Consider the following 14555-nt stretch of genomic DNA (forward strand, 5'->3'; position numbering starts at 1 on the left):
CTTCTAATTATAAATGAAAACCAACCAGCCTGCTTCTCAGCCAGACTGGAACGAGCAGCCTCCCTGGTGCTCACAATTACCATGACAGTGCCCGAAGGAAGCGAAGCCCTCACGGGCCAGCAGTGGCTCAATTCCTCAGAGCCATTCCTTTGGTAGCACTGTCCTATCCAGGAGAGGGGTACCTCCCTTCCCCCAGGTGCCCACACACCTCATGGGCAGCTTCCCGCACTAGCCCTGCCCTGCGCCGCCCCTACCACCACACGGCGCTTCCATTTCCTCACTCATCTTCCTCTCTTTAGTTACTGCTCAACAGGACCAGAAACTTCATTAGTAGCTGTTTATTGATCAATGGTTTGATATAAAGTTATTCAGATATTTTTGCCCAGGTGAAATCACAAGCATTACAATTTTTTTTTCTGAAAAATAAAAAAAGGGTAAGGGGCAAGTTGGGAAAAAGGACCAACCTAGCAATAGTGGTATTTGAGAATAAATTAACAAAAAAACTTTAGTATTACCATTTATTGGTGACAAAACACTAAGTTTTACTTACATTCCATGGGGAGAAAAAATTCCAGCGTAAACAATGAATGGAAGCAGCACTTAACTGGCAAGGCTACCGTGCTCCTCATCTGGACCATGCGCAAAACCCTAGTGCACACACTCCTGTGTACAGTTACACAACACCAAAAGCAACACAGCTGCATACATAAACACAGGTCATTCTTTTCAGCCCTACATGGAGATGTAATTAACAGTATCAAGCACTCAAGGAAAATCAGTCTGCAGGTCTATGTATACTACACGGAGATCATATCCTGTAGTGTAGTGAGAGCTACATCCTCAAGAGCCATATGTATAGACACACAATTTTTGTTTAATAATCTTTAAAACAAAGATCAAAGTTCATTTGTTTAAGTCCTGTTGCATTAACAAAAATTAAAAATAAAATAGAAAAGGAACCAAATAATCATTTAAGTTTTAAAATTCCTAAATTGTCCAATTTATACAACTGTGGGAAACTTCATCAAGGTTTCTAAGAAGTCCAGGACTGCTTCAGCTAAACCATAGGGCACACAATTTGCATCACTGAAATGGTCCTGGGTTAATTCAATAGAATAAAAATGTATAACCACATATACATGGATATGATCTTTACTGGTTAGATTACTGATAAAGTCAGTCTCAGACAAGTTTCTAAACTGTGCTATATAACTAGATACAATTGAGAAACTCTCAAATGAAAATTGTATATAGTGTCATATCAGTTAAAAGAAAATAATGAAACTAAGAATACGTATCACTGTTGGAAGAAAAAGCAGTGGTTATGATGTGGGTACTATGGGAGGTGAGGGCCTTAGCACACTAGAAAGGTTAGGAAGCATTTGATTTTCTCTGGTACTTTTAGCTCTGGGGCCGGTCTAGGGCCTCTCTCTGGTGTGGCTGTCCAGGGTATATCCCAAAGTGTTTGAGTGAGCCAGTTTGAGAAGAGGTCGTGCTTTCTGTTTGTTCTTTCACACAGCAAAAAAAAAAAAAAAAAAAAAAAAAGGACCAAGCACTGAGTTGCCCGGGGACATGGACCTGCTGGTGTCCCAGTGGAGCCAGGCTGTTGGGCATGCCCCTCTTTCCCCATAGGCAGCTGCTTCTGTGTGGGGACCACAGGTCACAACAAACCCCAGCACGGTCCGGCCTGGTCATGGCTGCCTCAGGTCTCTGCTATCTTCACCACTGCTGCCACGTTCTTTACCCACCATGTTTCTCGGCCCACTGGAGGTATCAGAAATTCCAAATTTTCAAAGCAGTTTCAGTATTTTCAGTATATATGTTGGGATTTTATGATGGTTTGTGGCCAGAAAAGGTTCAGCACCTCCCGCACCTTTAAAGAAGGAAAAATGAAAATGACACCAGTTTTGAAATGTAAGAAAATTAAGCTGATATTAAAAATGAAAATAAATTAGCAAACATCAGCAAGTCCAACAGTATAGGCCCCAGTTTATGATAACTACATTAAGTAAAGTTTCTCCAGGATACACAGTAAAGTGAAAAAAGGAGGAAGCTATTTGTATAATGATGTCTCTGGGGGAAAAGGGAAGAAAATGTGGAAAGAAATGTATGTCTATATTTGCATAAATATACAGGACAGATATACAAGAAACTAATAAAAATGTAATCTATGGCAGGGGGAGGATAGGGGAGAATGTGAGGAAAGGGGACTGTGTGAGGTCAAGATCTGTCACTGTGTACCTTTTAAAATAATTCAGAGTTTTGAACCATGTGAATGTACTACATATTCAAAATTAAATTAAAAAAATAAAAAGTAGAGCTCTGCCCAGAGAACTTGGAAATCTTTCAAGAAAAAGGGCCAGAATATGACTCAGGCCAGTGTTTCCTCTCTGAGTCAGCAGACAGTTTGAATTTCATGCAAAAGAGGAGCAGCGGAACCTTCCATGTAAATCAGCTAACTCACACAGACATTGGTCCGTTTCCTGTTCTCGGCATCTCTGTACTTTGTTGGTCCAACTCAGACAGCAACTTTAAAATGTTCAGTGCAGCCTAGTGGGGATGGAAGAAAAAGTAAAATCATGGCCTCTGCTTGGGACCTCAGCATGAAACATCGGGCAGGGAGGTGAAGGCATTCCTGCTGCCCAGCCAGTGGGTAGCAACTTCTTAAACTCTGCTTCCACTAAATAAAATGTTTGAACTTCTAATTTAAAATACAAAATTAAAAAAATAATATTAACCATGGTTACCCCATTGAATCACAACCTCTGTTAATTTTACTACATATTTCCTTTTAGTAATTTTTAATCTTGTGGTAACCAGACTGTACAAATTTTATATCCTGCTTTCAAACAATAACCTCTTGTATTTTCCCTATTACATTATCTTCAGAGACATTAATTTGATGGAGGCATTATATTCCATCAAGTGAATACACCATAGTTTAAGTAGATTAATTTAATTCCTTTTTTCAGTTTTGGTTTCTTATAACAATGATTTCATCTGAACAGAACACCAAAGTAAAGGGTGTTCCACAGCTGCTAGAACATGGACCTGCAATCCCTTGTTCTGGGGAGAAATCAAATAAATAAAGTATCTGGGTAAGTTCCAGGATCGCAGTCACCCCTCCCCACCCCCAGGCCAGCATGGGAAAGGGAAGGGAAAGGATGGCTAAAGCTGATGAGTTCTGTTCAACAGAGTGAGAAATCCATCCAGTCAACTAAGACAAAAGTCTTCAGAAATACGAACTCTATCGAACAATCAACTGTTCTCTATGGGAGAATCCTTCTCCTGCCCTTCTGCAGTCAGTAACAAGGTGAACAAGGGCGGGCACCAGATAAACACAATTTAACTCACTGACCCCTCAACCTGAGGGGTGACCTACCATATCATGGCAGGACTCCACATCCTTGCCGATACCATGGCTGATCAGAGGCGGCTGAGAGGAGCAATTGATAAGAGATACAAATTCGTTCTTGTTGTTTTTGGGGAAGTCTTTGTATTCAACCTAAGGGGGAAAAGAGAATGGAGGCCAGGGTAGGGAAGCGTTGAGCACAAGCGGGGGAGAGGCAGGGCTGCAGCTCCAGGCCCAGCAAGCAGAGAGCACACACTTCTCTATCCCTGGGCTCCTCCTGACTATGGCCACACCAACACCTGCCCTGTCACAGGGGACTATTGGTGAGTGGCCCCAGCCCAGAATTTTCCAGTAACCTAGATGCCTACTCAGAACCCCCAGGCTGGAAAAAGCATGTCCTTTCCCACCAGGAAGAGAGGGTCAGCACTATTAATCTGTTTCTGTGGAGTCCAAATTTATAACTACTAATAGTGGTTGGAGACTTTGTTTTTAGGATTGGCTTGGATTTTGAAATGTTATTATCAAAACACAAGGATTTTCTCTTACCACATGCTTGTAACACTTCCCAGGCTTCCCTTCCCTCCCCAGGGCCTGCCACAGCTTCCCCCACCCAACCCCTGAGACAAAGATCATGATCTAAAAAACAAGGCACAAAGCTCATTTTCTGAGAGGAGACGTTTCGGAAAAAAATGACCGCACTGAGGCACAGCCCTCACAGCTCAAGCCTAACAGTTACCTGGAATCCCTGGACTCTGGAAAGATAGTCCAGTTGCTCAGAGGGTCTTGTGAGAGGTCCATGGGGTACGTGGCCTGAAGAGATGTTATTCTTTAAAATGGTCTCAGCTGTGGGCGAGGTGCCCCCATACAACAATTCGCGGGCTATCATGGCAGTTACCGTGGCCTTGGCAGGATTCGGAGCTGCCCTAGTGAAATCTTTGGCGTGATGTCCTTGACTGACTCCTACAGCCTGGGCGACCTCGGGCACCATGGGAAGAATTCCAGCAGGCAGCTGCTGATGACTAAGGTAAGGCATCCTAAACTCATCTTCTTTATTACCTGGGGAAGGACATACATTCAGATAAACACAAATCCACATCTACTGCCTGCAAAGACGTTATGACGTCGTAAAGCCCCACTGGCCCTCCCCTTGGCACACCACGGCAGCCTGGAAATGATGCAGAAGCAAACACTCTGCATGTCATAAATCAGTTAATGGGCACCTGATGTTATTCATGAACCATGAAAATCCCAGAATCACATTCACTTCAAGACAATACTAAGATCACACTTACTAGTCCCATTTTCATCCCCAGAGCCAGGTTCAAAAAAAGTTACTTTTCTTCCATCCCCTGGTTTCTTTATTGGTGTCTTGAAAAAAAAAAAAAAAAAAAAATTGCAATAAGCATAAATCAAAGCATTGGAAAATGAGTTACTGTAGTCTAAAACTATACAAACTCCAACCAGCACAAATCGAGGCAATCAGCAAAAAACGTCTATCCCAAACCCGACCACTGGTGTGCTTCCGTCCCCTTGGCAGAGCCCACCTGGGTCTCCCAATGCACCCTCCCACCCATGCCGGCCTGTCCACAAAGAGCATCTCTCAAAGTGCATTCACCTGTGAATGCCGAGCCTGTATTCTACACTCCCAGGAAGAGGAAAACAGTTAGCCAGAAGGAGCAGAAGACAGTAGGTTGGTAGGGCCCACCAAGGTGGGGAAAGAAGCTTTTATAATGAGGATAAATAAATAAATCTAGAATATTTCCTAAAGCAAATATCCAATTAAAACATAAGGTGACATTTCCAAAGACAACACACTTAGCGGGAAAACATTACTAAGTAAAAGTTTTGTCAACCACAAGGTCTCCTTCCTGAGAAGAAACAAGGTAAGAATGCCTATGAATGCTGTAAAAGATTTTGAAATAAAAACCCAAAAACCAAATCTAGGATCTATGCCAATTCTATAGTGAGTGCTTAGGGTTCTCAGTTACTAACTGTATGGCCACAGCTGATGCTGTTTCTCCTTGTTGCTACAACTGGCAGACATGAATGAATCAGTCCTGATTCAAGTTTATCCCAACAGGCCATTCAGTAACTGGAAATAAGGTCATCCAAGGCTTCCACTGAGATCCTGCTTACCACTTTGGCAGAAGTGAATTTTTCAACATGGGATTATTTTCATCTGATGTTCAATTCACATTAAGAAAAAAAAAATCCCAAATCTAAACTATAGATTTGCCCTCACTCTAATATCACAGTGCCTCGCTGTCCCAGAAAAGCCAAAGCCTGCTCCACAATTAAGGAAAGCCTAAAGCTTATGAATCTTCCATGCAGGCTTCATTTTAAGAGAGCAAATAATAGAATCACATTCACTAATTTCAATCGCAATTAACCATCATCCTGCAACTGGAGTGGAGCAAACTGCTCCCCAGCAAAGCATCCCCAGACCACAAAGATACTAAAACAATAACAATTTAACCCAGAGCCACGCCTGGAGCCACTGGACATACAAGTGCCTTCTGAGCATATTCTAATGGTCCAAATAGATAAGACACTGCTCAGCAGGGTTGCTTTACTGCCAGGAGGATGAACCCTTGCCCTGAAGCTTGCCCCTGGAGGTGCCTGAGAAGGCCATCTTGCAACAAGAACCCGTGCAGTCACCTTCTCCTCTGACTTGAGTGCTGGCTTGGTGGGCTGAGCCTGTGGGACTTTGAAACCAAGGATCTCTAGCATGTTCTCAGCGGCATTGCGTTTGGCCACCTTCTTATTGGTGCCTGCTCCTTCTGCAGTATGGTTTCCAACCTTCACCTGCATAAATTATATAAGCTTATAATTAAATTACTTTAACAAAGGTAATGAATACTCAAAACTCACCACTTCCTAATTTGACATTTCACAATTATCTGTGCTTTGGAGATTCTGTGTGTCTACTGTACTTATATGATTGAAATACTATATATGATAGTGTGCTACTGCACATCTCCTCCCAACTCTGTCACCAGAGGTGTCACTTTTGATAGCTCGAAATCAGCCATGGTGGGACTATTTTGTGATACACGGTGGGACAAAATGTATCATGTATCACAAAATGTACATGTATCACAAAATTCTGCAGGGCTGGTCAGATAACTCAATTGGTTACAGCGCAGTGTTTATAATATCAAGATCAAGGGTTCGAATCCCTGTACTGGCCAGCTGCCAAAATAAAAGAAAAAATCTGCAAACACTACATGTCAAGGATTAAGTTGTTTATTGATTGTCTAATTCTACACTTCAAAGTAATGGAGAAAAGGTTAATAACAGATTAAGTTTAAAAGCATGTGAAGTGCAGCCATTGTAACTAGTACAAAAAAAAATGAAATGTTCTTCCAGTGTTAAATTATTATCCAATTCACCAGAGAAGCCATTCATATCATTTACAAATGAGTGAGATTACACGTCTTCATTCTTTTACTTTCATCTTACTTGTAAATACAAACAAAACATGCCAACCAATATTCACGCTAGAACTAAAATCCCAAATTTAAAGTATGGATTTGTCAATGACATGAGCAACCTCTGGCTGAACCGAATATATATAATTAGAGCCCAAGACGGGACATGGTCAAAGGAAGGGCCATCCCCACCTGCACAGACCCACCTGCATCACAAACTCCCTGCGGCGCGGAAGGCCCCGCTCTGTGAGGAGCATGTACTCCGGCTCCTTGTCCTTCTTTGCTTGCTGGATCTGGGCCAGTCTGCTAATCGGATTCATGCCCTGGCTATACTCTGTGCTTGTCTGCAGCTGAAGAAGAAATAATGTAGAAACCATGTGCTATGTTATTCACAGAAAGGACCTGGCCAATTCAGAGATCCAGATATGATAGGATGTAAGAAATCTTTATGTTACTGTCATGGTTCCAAATTAATCAGGTCTTTTTTTAACTTTTTTAAAGTTAAAAGATGCCTTATGATTTTCTGTGATTGTTCTGAGGTGATTTTAAAGTCTTAGCAAATCAATGTCAACATTTCACTATGAATAGGCGAGCATCATTGCAATGCTTGCTTTTTAACAAATCTCAACATGACAGTAAATAAACAGGCAGAAAAAAATATAACACACTATTTCTAAACCCTGCCCCCAAAAGTCTCCACTATGATGAGTTCCCAGCTTTCTCAACAATAACTCAAAATCCAGAAGCCATTTGAAAACAAAAACAAAAACAAAAAACATTCAAGCTGATGCCACGTGAAAAAAACCTAAAAATCCTAGTTACATGCTATGGTCAACTTCTGTGCCAAGGAATCCTCACACACTCCACTGATCTGGAGTGATTTCTACAATATATTAAGCAAAAAAAAAAAAGGAAACTGAGAAAGATTATATACAGTATGCTAACCTAAAGGTTTCTTACATAAATTAAGAAAAATTTGTATCTTGATATAGCATGAAAACTATATTGAAAATCATAATAGAAAAGATCCTAGCATTCATAAATATCCCCAAATAGAATCCTGCCCCTCCAAAACAAAGACAGTAAATTGTCTCTCTCCCACCCTGCTCCACGGGCCTCCTGCCAAGCATGTTATCTCCTCCACATTCAGAACAGCATGGTGGTCACTGAGGCACCTTGATTTAACCATGTGCCCCTCAAATGAGCAGTTAGGTCCTGCCCAGATCCTCACTGTAATTATGAGGACTGCGATGAGCACCCTCCTACTCAGGCATATGTGCACATCTGCAGGCACTTCCACTGAACCAACTCAGTGTCCTTACCTTTACCTAACTTGTGGCTCTGTGTGACATCCATAATGGGTCTACTAGGCCTGGCATATGGCACACTGGCCCCGACCCCTTTCACCCTGGGGACAACAATCAGCCTTCTAACCTCCCGACCCTCTGGAGGTAATGAAAACACCCTCTTCATGCAGAAAGGCTCTTACCCTGACTACGGGTTTTGTTTTCTTTTTGATTTTGGGCTTCACTCGCTCAACTGTAGGCAGGGGTGGTAACTTCTTCAGCTCCTCAAGAACAGCTATAGCAGCATTCTTCTTTGAAATCTTCTTGCTCTTCCCTTCACCTTCCCCCACAAAGTCCCCAACTGAAACCTTGGTCACAAAGTTCTTCATGTGGGGTGGGCCACTTTCCCGGGCCACCTGTTTCAGAGGGAAAGACTGAGTGAAAGCGTGATAGACACTTATTAAAGCTGTAGGGCACACTGGTTGGCACACTTCACTTTACATGACACACAGGAAAAGGAGCATTAAGGACAAGACCCATTAAAGGGAGGAAGCATTAATGTTGACAAAAGGGGGCTGGCTGGTTAGCTCAGCTGGTTAAAGCGTGGTGTTATAAAACCAAGGTCAGGGTTCCAGATCCCCTTACCGGCCAGCCACCAAAAAAAAAAAAGTTGACAAAAGGAAATAGTGGATGCTGTTTCCAAATGCTGCTTCTCTGTCTTCTTACTTTTCAAACTAGTTTATATTGTTGAGTCTCATGAATCCAAAACAGTTAAGCATGGAATAAATAGACAATTTCTTCCCCCATTCCCCTAGGGTCACAGGTTGTCCTGACTTTAGTGTGATCCATGGCTGCTGGCAAAAAGGAAGCTGGCCCAGGAAAGCCTAGAAAGAACGGCAGGACGAAGAGTTCAAGTTTAATATTTGCTCTGAGCCTCCAGCCAAGACTGAACTTATTAAGTACTGAGCTGCTTTGTAGCTGTAAGAAAAAAATGAGAAAAATCTCTAAGCACTGATAAAGAGTGATATGCAGCATATATTTGGTGAAAAAAATCAAACTGCAAAAGAGTATATACGGTATGTTAACTTTAGTGTGAGAAAAAAGGGCCTTCTGTATGTGTGTACACGTACACATGTATGTATAAATAGACACATATGAGTGTTTATGTGCTTATCTTTGCAAAAAGGACAGGAGGGATAAAGGTGAAACCAGTGAAGTTATAGCAGGTGAGAGAGATTGGGGTAGGGATAGAGGATAAGATGTGAATGTATCTTTTTGTGTAGTTTTGATTTTGGGAACCATTTAGTGTTTTATGTATTAAAATAAAACTAAGTCAACAAAGAAGGGGAAAAAGCTTAAAACTGAATATGAACAGAAACCTAACTATATATTAAATGAATTATATAATCACATGGAAGGAAAATAAAAATATAATACAACTTAACATTAGCCAAGACACTCTTGTAAAGATAAACAAAGTTAGAAAACTTGCACTACCAGATTTTGAGACTTCCTATAAAATTACAGGAACTACAATATCATGGCATTGTGTGAGAATAAACAAACAGATCAACAGAACAGAACAGACTGCAGAAATTAACCTGCGCATATAAGGTCAATTTGATTTTTGGCAAACATAGCAAAGCAAATGAAAAGTCTTTTCTTAAAAAATGGTACTAAAGGAGCAACTAGATACCCACAGAGGGAGGAGGGAATGAAATCATGATCCCTAACTCACACCACAAACAAAAATTAACTGGTGATAAATCACAAACCTAAAATGGAAGCTAAAACTAGAAAGATTTTAGAAGAAAACATAGGAGAAAACTTCATGACCATGAGGTTGGCACAGACTTAAACACGAAAGATACCAACCATAAAGAAAAAAAAAATTAGAATTCCTCAAAATTAAAAATTGCTCAAAGACAATATTTAAAAAGTAAAAAAGGCTGCCCATAGAATGGGACAGAATATTTGCAATATATATCTGACAAAGGATATTTAAAGAATTCCTACAGGTCGATAATGAAAAGACAAATTACTCAATTTAAAAAATGGGCAGCTGGCCAGTTAGCTCAGTTGGTTATAGAGGTGCAGGTAACACCAAGGTCCATAGTACCAGTTCGTTCCCTGTACCAGCCAGCCACCCCCCCAACCCAAAAAGGGCAAATACTTCAAAAGGTACTTTACAAAATAAGATCTCTAAATGGCCATTAAGCATATGAAAAAGTGCTCTTCGTTAGTCATCAGGAAAATGCAAATTAAGACCACAATAAATATACACATACACAGCCCAAAATGGCTAAAATTAAAAAGACTGAAAATAAGGCCAGCCGTGGCTCACTCGGGAGAGTGCGGCCCTGATAGCACCAAGGCCACGGGTTCAGATTCTATACAGGGATGGCTAGTTGGCTCACTTGGCTGAGCGTGGTGCTGACAACACCAAGTCAAGGGTTAAGATCCCCTTACCGGTCATCTTTTAAAATTAAAAAAAAAAAAAAAAAAAAAAAAGAATAAGTATGATTTGTAACAATGAATATACTAACTAAAAAATTTTAAAAAAGACTGAAAACATCAAGTGTTGGCAAGGATGTGGAGCAACTGGTGGGAGCATAAATTGGTACAATCAGTAGACACACACACAAAAAATACACAGCTGACCACTTAGCTCAATTAGTTAGAGTGCTGTGCTATGACACCAAGGTCAAGGGTTCGGATCCCCCTACCGGCCAGCCACCAAAAAAAAAGAAAAAAAAAAAGTACATATTGTACTGAAGCCCGAGAACAAGTAAAACTAGTCTACCGTGACATAATTCAAAAAGCAATTTCTTCTGGGTAGGGATTAACTGCAAACGGGCAAAGAGACTTTTCGAAGTTATGGAAATGTTCCATATATCTGGGTGGTGAATTAGGTTCTGCACATATGTTAAAATGTACTAAGCTGTGCACTTAAGATATGTACATTTTACTGTATATAAAGCTTATTTCAATAGACTGTTAGAAATAATCCAAGAAACTTTGGAACACAATACTTTGATCATATACCTTCAATGTAAAGATAAAAAGATATTGCAGAGATACAAGCAACTGCAAAGATGTCTTGAACTTTACTTAGTAGGACTGTTGTTGATGGTATAGGTAAATACATTGATGTTGCTGGGAGCCAAATTCTTACTATGGGCAAAAGGAGATGCAAATATGGAATAAGGAAGAGAGAGGAAGTACCCTGTGATATTGGATTGAAACCAGAGGTATAAACTTGTGATTTTTTTTTTTTTTTCGTTGACAAGGCTAATTATTATTATTTTTTTTTTTTTTTAATTTTATTTTGTCGATATACATTGTGGCTGATTATTGCTCCCCATCACCAAAACCTCCCTCCCTTCTCCCTCCCCCCCTCCCCCCCAACAATGTCCTTTCTGTTTGCTTGTCGTATCAAATTCAAATAATTGTGGTTGTTATATCTTCTCCCCCCCACCCCCGGTTATTTTTGTGTGTGTGTGTGTGTGTGTGTGTGTGTATTTATATATTAATTTTTAGCTCCCACCAATAAGTGAGAACATGTGGTATTTCTCTTTCTGTGCCTGACTTGTTTCACTTAATATAATTCTCTCAAGGTCCATCCATGTTGTTGCAAATGGCAGTATTTCATTCGTTTTTATAGCTGAGTAGTATTCCATTGTGTAGATGTACCACATTTTCCGTATCCACTCATCCGATGATGGACATTTGGGCTGGTTCCAACTCTTGGCTATTGTAAAGAGTGCTGCGATAAACATTGGGAAACAGGTATACCTTCGACTTGATGATTTCCATTCCTCTGGGTATATTCCCAACAGTGGGATAGCTGGGTCGTATGGTAGATCTATCTGCAATTGTTTGAGGAACCTCCATACCATTTTCCATAGAGGCTGCACCATTTTGCAGTCCCACCAACAATGTATGAGAGTTCCTTTTTCTCCGCAGCCTCGCCAGCATTTATCGTTCATAGTCTTTTGGATTTTAGCCATCCTAACTGGGGTTAGATGGTATCTCAATGTGGTTTTGATTTGCATTTCCCGGATGCTGAGTGATGTTGAGCATTTTTTCATATGCCTGTTGGCCATTTGGATATCTTCCTTAGAGAAATGCTTATTTAGCTCTTTTGCCCATTTTTTAATTGGGTTGCTTGTTTTCTTCTTGTAAAGTTGTTTGAGTTCCTTATATATTCTGGATATTAATCCTTTGTCAGATATATATTTTGCAAATATTTTCTCCCACTCTGTTGGTTGTCTTTTAACTCTTTTAATTATTTCTTTTGCTGTGCAGAAGCTTTTTAGTTTGATGTAATCCCATTTGTTTATTTTTCCTTTGGTTGCCTGTGCTTTTGGGGTCGTATTCATGAAGTCTGTGCCCAGTCCTATTTCCTGAAGTGTTTCTCCTATGTTTTCTTTAAGAAGTTTTATTGTTTCAGGGTGTATATTTAAATCCTTAATCCATTTTGAGTTGATTTTAGTATACGGCGAGAGGTATGGATCTAGTTTCATTCTCCTGCATATGGATATCCAGTTATCCCAGCACCATTTGCTGAAGAGGCGTCCCTTCGCCAGTGAATAGGCTTGGTGCCTTAGTCAAAGATCAGATGGCAGTAAGTGTGTGGGTTGATTTCTGGATTCTCTATTCTATTCCATTGGTCAGTGTGTCTGTTTTTATGCCAGTACCATACTGTTTTGGTTATTATAGCTTTGTAGTATAGCTTAAAGTCAGGTAGTGTTATGCCTCCAGCTTTATTTTTTTTGCTCAGCATTGCTTTGGCTATGCGTGGTCTTTTATTGTTCCATATAAATGTCTGGATAGTTTTTTCCATTTCTGAGAAAAATGTCTTTGGAATTTTGATGGGGATTGCATTGAATTTGTATATCACTTTGGGTAGTATGGACATTTTCACTATGTTGATTCTTCCAATCCAAGAGCATGGGATATCTTTCCATCTTCTTGTATCCTCTCTAATTTCTCTCACCAGTGGTTTGTAGTTCTCATTATAGAGATTTTTCACCTCCTTGGTTAACTCAATTCCTAAGTATTTTATTTTTTTGGTGGCTATTGTAAATGGGCAGACTTTCTTGATTTCTCATTCTGCATGTTCACTATTGGAGAAAAGAAATGCTACTGATTTTTGTGTGTTGATTTTGTATCCTGCTACTGTGCTGAAATCATTTATCAATTCCAACAGTTTTTTTGTAGAGGTTTTAGGCTGTTCGATATATAGGATCATGTCATCTGCAAACAGGGACAGTTTGACTTCATCTTTTCCAATCTGGATGCCTTTTATTTCCTTCTCTTCTCTGATTGCTCTGGCTAGTACTTCCAACACTATGTTGAATAGGAGTGGTGAGAGTGGGCATCCTTGTCTAGTTCCTGTTCTTAAAGGAAAAGCTTTCAGCTTTTCCCCATTCAGGATGATATTGGCTGTAGGTTTGGCATATATGGCTTTAATTATGTTGAGATACTTTCCCTCTATACCTAACTTATAGAGGGTCTTTGTCATGAATGAGTGCTGAACTTTATCAAATGCTTTTTCAGCATCTATAGAGATAATCATATGGTCCTTGTGTTTGAGTTTATTAATATGGTGTATCACATTTATTGATTTGTGTATGTTGAACCAACCTTGCATCCCTGGGATGAATCCCACTTGATCGTGATGAATAATTTTACGTATGTGTTGCTGTATTCTGTTTGCTAGTATTTTAGTGAGGATTTTTGCATCTATATTCATCAAGGATATCGGCCTGTAGTTTTCTTTTTTGGTTATATCTTTACCTGGTTTTGGTATCAGGATGATGTTTGCTTCATAGAATGAGTTTGGGAGATTTGCGTCCGTTTCAATCTTTTGGAATAGTTTGTAAAGAATCGGTGTCAATTCCTGTTTGAATGTTTGGTAAAATTCTGCTATGAATCCATCTGGTCCTGGGCTTTTCTTTGTTGGGAGCCTTCTGACAACAGCTTCAATCTCCTTTATTGTTATTGGTCTGTTCAAACTTTCTACATCTTCACGGTTCAGTTTTGGGAGCTTGTGTGTGTCCAGAAATTTATCCATTTCCTCCAGATTTTCAAATTTGTTGGCGTATAGTTTATAGTAGTCTCGAATGATTCCTTGAATTTCAGATGAATCAGTTGTAATATCGCCTTTTTCACTTCTAATTTTTGTTAGAGTCTTCTCTCTTCTCTTTTTTGTTAGCCATGCTAATGGTTTGTCAATTTTATTTATCTTTTCAAAAAACCAACTTTTTGATTCGTTGATCTTTTGAATTGTTTTTTGGTTTTCAATTTCATTCAGTTCTGCTCTGATCTTAATGATTTCTTTCCGTCTGCTAACTTTAGGTTTGGATTGTTCTTGTTTTTCTAGTTCTTTAAGGTGAAGTGTTAGGTTGTTCACTTGCCATCTTTCTATTCTTCTGAAGTGAGCGTTTAATGCAATAAATTTTCCCCTCAATACTGCTTTTG

At 39.9% G+C, this 14555-nt stretch overlaps 1 protein-coding gene across 5 annotated transcripts in view; it reads right to left on the minus strand.

Annotated features, from left to right (window-relative positions):
• Positions 1 to 323: 323 nt before the first annotated feature.
• Positions 324 to 14555, minus strand: part of STAU1 (staufen double-stranded RNA binding protein 1) — a 57948-nt gene continuing 43716 nt past the window's right edge. For 3 of the 5 annotated variants that reach the window (XM_063098503.1, XM_063098507.1, XM_063098504.1), the window contains 8 exons: positions 8273 to 8503; positions 6990 to 7133; positions 6011 to 6157; positions 4645 to 4720; positions 4089 to 4408; positions 3383 to 3505; positions 2465 to 2550; positions 324 to 1873 (listed from right to left, as the gene is read on the minus strand). In XM_063098503.1, the coding sequence (XP_062954573.1) occupies positions 1858 to 1873; positions 2465 to 2550; positions 3383 to 3505; positions 4089 to 4408; positions 4645 to 4720; positions 6011 to 6157; positions 6990 to 7133; positions 8273 to 8503 (1143 nt within the window). In that variant the 3' untranslated portion in view covers positions 324 to 1857. The remainder of the gene's footprint in view (positions 1874 to 2464; positions 2551 to 3382; positions 3506 to 4088; positions 4409 to 4644; positions 4721 to 6010; positions 6158 to 6989; positions 7134 to 8272; positions 8504 to 14555) is intronic. The other 2 variants (XM_063098506.1, XM_063098505.1) reach the window with 1 other exon arrangement.

Source organism: Cynocephalus volans, chromosome 1 (genome assembly GCF_027409185.1).
Source record: "Cynocephalus volans isolate mCynVol1 chromosome 1, mCynVol1.pri, whole genome shotgun sequence".
NCBI lineage: Eukaryota > Metazoa > Chordata > Mammalia > Dermoptera > Cynocephalidae > Cynocephalus > Cynocephalus volans.